Source organism: Apaloderma vittatum, unplaced genomic scaffold, assembly GCF_000703405.1.
Source record: "Apaloderma vittatum isolate BGI_N311 unplaced genomic scaffold, ASM70340v1 scaffold28867, whole genome shotgun sequence".
NCBI lineage: Eukaryota > Metazoa > Chordata > Aves > Trogoniformes > Trogonidae > Apaloderma > Apaloderma vittatum.
The window spans coordinates 3,613-9,252 of NW_009726088.1; the positions used below are offsets into that span (position 1 = coordinate 3,613).

Sequence of the window (5,640 nt, forward strand, 5' to 3'; positions counted from 1 at the left end):
ATCTTCCAGGAAGAGTAAGTGGGAGCTGTGCTTGCTGCCAGCTGAGCAGGGGGTGAGGAATGTTCCTCCCCCTAAAGCATTAACGATTCATTCTTGAGTATCAGATGGACAGGAATTGCCCGTGGGGGAAGGCAGGAGCGTGAGCACGGCGTCGGCACAGCGCAGCCTCGAAATCACCAATGCCAGAACAGGGACTTGAAATCACTGATGCCAGAACAGGGGCTTGTGCGTCTTTTCTCAGAAGCTGGAAACAAGACGCTTTCGTTGTGCGGGGCAGTCGCAGAGGCGTTGGTAGCTGTGTGTCTGCACGTCCTTCCTGGGGAGAAGGTGCCAGCAGACGGCACCCACGCCTGGGGGGCTCCCAGCGCAGAGCCTGAGCTGCTCCCCTGCCCCGCATCTCCCTTCAGACCCTCGCAGTGCCCAGCCTGGCGTAGTTTCACGGCTGTGGCAGGTCAGCTGCAGGTCAGGCTCGACGTGGGAACCAGAAGGAGCCAATTCCAAGCCAAAAGAAAATAATCCTAATTACCACTTTTGGAAGGAGTTTGCTGCAGACGTGCCAGAGAAGTAAAAAAATGTAATGCAAGTGTTTGGTTAAATGGATGTGGAAGTAGTGCTGTTCTGTGAACTGGGCCAGGGGCGATAGATCTCAGCACTGAAATGCCTTCAGGGTTTCCCAGCTGTTAAGAAACGCCAGGCAACAAGAGCATAATCCTTCTTCTCAGGTGTCACGTGCTGAGTTGGGAGGGTCTTTTTGCCCTTTAGGATCCTCTGTATTCATTTTCTGTGCCATCTTTACGTTCAGACAGTCCTTTAGGCTGTGCTTGCGTAGAGCCTCTCGTGATAAAGTGCTGAAGTCTTGTCCCGCTCATGTTCTGCCACAGATGCTCAGAGGAGCCTTGGCTTGTGCTGGGCAGAGTGTCAGGAGGGCTTCAGGCTCTTGAGAACTTTTTGGAAACAGGCTGGTAAATGTGCTTACTCTCATGCTATAAATCTACTGATTGGTAAAGTCGAATGGAGCGTGGCCAGGTGGGCGTTTGCAGGAGGCCAGGAGGGTACGGTCACCTCGGGAGAGGTGGGCAGAAGGAAGGAACGCGTGCTGGCAGACCCCAAACTCACCTGGTCTGCTTTCTCTCTCTCTTGCTCCCTTCAGATCTTCCCCCTCCGGCAACAAGAGAGAGGCCCCCGGGGTGTAAGACGGTGTTTGTGGGAGGGCTGCCGGAGAACGGGACCGAGCAGATCATTATGGAGGTGTTTGAGCAGTGCGGGGAGGTCATAGCTATTCGAAAGAGTAAGAAGAACTTCTGCCATATCCGCTTCGCCGAGGAGTTCATGGTGGACAAGGCGCTTTATCTCTCAGGTACGTGTCTGTCTGTCTCTGCAGCTCGAAATCCTGGCATGAGAGATGTAACAGTTTCTTTATAGGTACAAGGATAAGCTCTGCTGCTATTGGGAGGCTGGTCTGGTATTGTGTCAGTTTGCCTCTTTTTCTGCTGCTGTTGCCTTTCTGCTTAAATACATGAAAAGAGCTCCTGATGGGAACGATAGGAGTGTTGTGTTACCTTGGATACTGCAGCCCTCCACAAAATGTCAGGATGAGGCACAGTTAGACTCCTTCTTACCTGGGTGAACAAATACCCAGCTGGTTCTGTAGGTTGCGTTTAAGGGTCCTATAAAAATTTTGCTGTTGCTCACAGTTGCTTCTTAACTGGATGATGTGCTTGATTTTTTTAATCGTTTTTTTGTTCCCTGTTAGTCATCAGAGCTGAAACACCTGGGCCCCTTTTGCCTAGGGAGCCCCTCTTCTGCCCCTGTCGGGTTTCAAGAGGTTCGTTTTGTGGAGGACAGAGACCTCCACTTGACTCTACAGTTATAGAAAAACAGCGTAATGCTTTCTATTTCCATGCTAAAATCCCTTCTGAAGCCATTCTGTCCATACAGTACCAAGCAAGGGCACTGCCTCCAAAGCCCGCGGTCCTCCAGAGAGACGAGATCACCGAGATAAGTGAGGGAATTGCTGTTTGCTCGTGAAAATAGTGGAAACTTCTCTGTAGTCTTTTGACTGGTTGTAAGCATCGCGTCTTGTTCTGGAGACCGAACTGGACTGGCAGTCCCTGTTGGTCGGAGCGGCGTCTCTTTGGGGTTACCCCTTCTGCAGAGCCAGGGCAGCCTCCTCTGTATTCTCTGTTTACAGTTCCTCCTGCCCAAAGACATGCAGGTGTGCGCAGTCATTGGTGTCCTCCACACGCAGGCATTATTTTTGGGTTTGTTCTTTTGTACAAAAATCTCTCTGCAGTTCAGGTTTTCTTCTGTGTGTCCCACCTGTGCCTCTCTTAATCGCGGAGGAGAGCTTTCTAGCTCCAGAGAAGGGAGTCCAGCATACGGTGCTGGTGAGCAGCGTTCCCACACGGTGGGCATGCACGTTTGCTGACCTTACTCCCTCTCCCAGGGATGGTGGAGGCTCTTCCAAATATTAGTGCTGCCCTCCTGGCCGTGTCTCACCTCTCATTCTCCCCTTCCCATCCCCGACGTCTGGAGTTTGTGAAAGTGTGGAAGAACCCGAGGCAGTTCTGCCTTCCCCAGCTAACCTGAGAGGTTAAACAGTTGCTCTTTGAGCCCCAGCACCTACTGGTGTTTAGAGGAGGAACAACCCCTGTAAGATCTTGCCCAGCATGTGTGAGACACAGGCAGATAGCAGCAACCCCCCAACGACGTTTTCTTTTCCAGTATTGCTCTCTCTGCACTAAACTCTTCGATAAACTCTTCTGCTCCGGGGCTTTCTGGCTCTGTAGGGATGAGACGGGCGCTGGCGGGTGGTTGGAGCCTGAGGGAGGGTCGCCTGCCCTGTCTGACCGCTGCGCTCATTGCCGCCAGGCTATCGCATCAGGCTGGGCTCCAGCACGGACAAGAAGGACACGGGGCGCCTGCACGTGGATTTTGCTCAGGCACGGGACGACCTGTACGAGTGGGAGTGCAAGCAGCGCATGCTGGCCAGGGAGGAGCGCCAAAAAAAAACGCCCTCCCCGCCGCCCGTCGTCCATTACTCCGACCACGAGTGCAGCGTCGTCGCCGAGAAGCTGAAAGGTGAGTGGTTCTGTAGGGCCACGGCCACCCTCCTGGGCGGGGTTCTCCAGCGGTCGGCTTGCTTAAAAAAAAAATGCTGTCTGGAGCCCGCTGGGCCCTCAGCCTGCACGCAGCGGCTCTCCTAGCCATCTCCTTTTCGGAATTGTGTGTCCTCTTGTAAAAACAAACTCACACTTGGTTACAATAGTTTCTTCATGCTGAAAGGGCTGGTGTAAGTCCTAAGACCTTCTTTGAAGCCTAAGACCCACACACGGGCTGCTTGTTTTGGAGCTGGAGGATATTTTCTTTCATGAAAGGCTACACTGGAAGTTTTCCAGTAGGTTTCTAGCAGTAGGTCCTGTCTTGTCGCACCTCAACAGCTCAGACTTTGCCTTCCTTGGTGTAGCTTGCACTGGGTAACGCTGTGCTCTCAGGAATTGCAGGTAGCTGCCTGAAGTTGGCCGTCAAAAGAGCGGTGGAGCGGTGCCAGGGAAAGGACCCAAAAGCTGCGTGCGTGACCCTGTATTTCTGTGGTGTGAGGGTGTCCTTCCTTGCTGCAGATGACACAAAGTTCTTGGAAGCCATCCAGACCTTGCTGACCTGGATAGAGCGTGGGGAGGTGAACAGGAGGACCGCCAACAACTTCTACTCCATGATCCAGTCGGCCAACAGCCACATCCGCAGGCTGGTCAACGAGAAGGCGGCTCATGAGAAAGAGATGGAAGAAGCTAAAGAGAAATTCAAACTCGCGCTCTCGGGGATTCTGGTTCAGTGTGAGTAGTGTTTCCGAGCCAAGCGCTGGTTGTCTCTTGTGGTCGGGAAGACACGTAATTTTTAGAGTCTGGAGAGGCCGCACTGAAAGGGCTCCAGGAGAAGGAGCAGTTGCTGTTAGCTACAGTTAATTTATAAGCACGTGTCGTTAACGGGACAGGTTTCTGGTGGTACTTTTTAAAGGAGTAAGTGTCCATGCTGGGGCGAGGAGAGAATGAATTCGTAATTTTTTTTTCCTCTTTTAATTATGGTCTGTTAGTAGTTCTGTCATCTTTTCACCTCCATTTCCGTGCACAGACAAGGTAAGTTCCTGGTATGTGGTGCCTCAGCAAAGCCTGCGGGATTTAGTCGCCAAAGGTAGGATGCAGCAGAGCGTTCCCTCACCCCGCTCTCGGGCACAGCCGACACCTGGTGCAGAACAGCAGCGCTGGCCTGGGGCTCTCAAGTCCCAGTGCTTTATTAAACCATGAACCTGAGGAAGTAGCGTGGGCTATTTGAGCTCCAAGATAAAATTTATAACGGTTCCTCTTACACATTCTTTCATTAGTAAGTCTATTTTTTTTCTTTTTTTCCCTGAGAGCACCTTTCTGAGTAGCTTCTCTGCAGTTGTACTGAGTCTCCTCCAGCCCCTTGGCTAGGTTGGGAACGTTCTTAACTTTTGATTTCGTATTTGACAGTTTTGGCTCTGGTTTTGTAGTTGTGGTTTTTTTCAATTAAATTTCGATCTTAATAAAAATGTGGGCACATGGTCCAGAGGGAAATACAGAAAGCGTTGCAGAGTAAGTAGTAACAGACAGTAGCGCGTGGCTCTGCTCTGTTACACGCCCACTGGGATCTCGGCTGCTCTCGGGTTCATCTGAGTAGCCGAGAGATGATTTTGTTTTGTCAGAATTCTGCCTTGCCACCACACCACGAGTGTGGAAATACCTCAAAGCCACACAACCCTACGAATCGGGTCGACGCGCTTGCTGCTGTTGGGCGAGTTTTCACCCGAGGAGAGGCGCTCCTTGTGCAGGTTTCCAAAAACCTCCGCAAATTTGATGTAAGGAGTAGAAGGAATAAATACCGGGAACGAGAGAAGCGCCGTTCCCTGGCGCCACTGCTGCTCAACTGTAACCACCCTGATGTGGGGAGCTGGTGCCCCTCGCCCTCGCCGGCGGCGTTACGCGGCACGTTTGAATATTTTTCGGCACCTGCCTTGTTCCTGGCTGAGAGCGGGCGCCGGTTTCCCGGCCGCTCCGTGGGCGTTGGGCGCCAGCCCGGGGTAGCCCACGCTTTTCTTTCCAGGCGCTGAGCCCCTTTCCTGAGCGTAGCTTCAGCACGGGACGGTGTTATAAGAAAAGGTTAGCCAAACCGCCTGCCTGATTCCACTTTTTTACTCCTTTACTCCTCTTTGTTCGCCCTCTCTGGATGATATTCTGGCCTGATTTGCCTGCTGGGTTGATACTGCAGTCGAGCAGATAGTGGCCGTGTACCATTCTGCCTCCAAACAAAAGGCTTGGGACCATTTCACGAAAGCTCAGCGTAAGAACATCAGCGTGTGGTGCAAACAAGCAGAGGTTGGTACATTTTTATTGTGTTAGATCCTCCGGCACAGTCTCTTTCTTGTCGGGATGTTGATGTTAAGTTTGCGCGATGCTCGCGTGGGTAACGCCACCCTCATGCGCAGTGTGAGGTGGGGATTACTCAGTCGTCTCTTGTGTTACAGGTAATAACGTTTTCTCTTGGTATTTGTGTTGCTGGTAGTGATATGTTGAGATCTGTGTGCTGACTGAAGTTGAGAATAATAATAATAATAATAATAATAAT

General features: G+C 51.8%; 1 protein-coding gene across 1 annotated transcript in view; it reads left to right on the top strand.

Moving 5' to 3' along the window:
• The window catches only part of LOC104276738 (ecto-NOX disulfide-thiol exchanger 2), a 7,959-nt gene extending 2,545 nt beyond the window's left edge, over nucleotides 1–5,414 (top strand). The window contains exons 3-6 of the mRNA XM_009873158.1: nucleotides 1,151–1,357; nucleotides 2,872–3,081; nucleotides 3,621–3,833; nucleotides 5,284–5,414. Coding sequence (XP_009871460.1) covers nucleotides 1,151–1,357; nucleotides 2,872–3,081; nucleotides 3,621–3,833; nucleotides 5,284–5,414 — 761 coding nt within the window. The remainder of the gene's footprint in view (nucleotides 1–1,150; nucleotides 1,358–2,871; nucleotides 3,082–3,620; nucleotides 3,834–5,283) is intronic.
• Nucleotides 5,415–5,640: the final 226 nt, after the last annotated feature.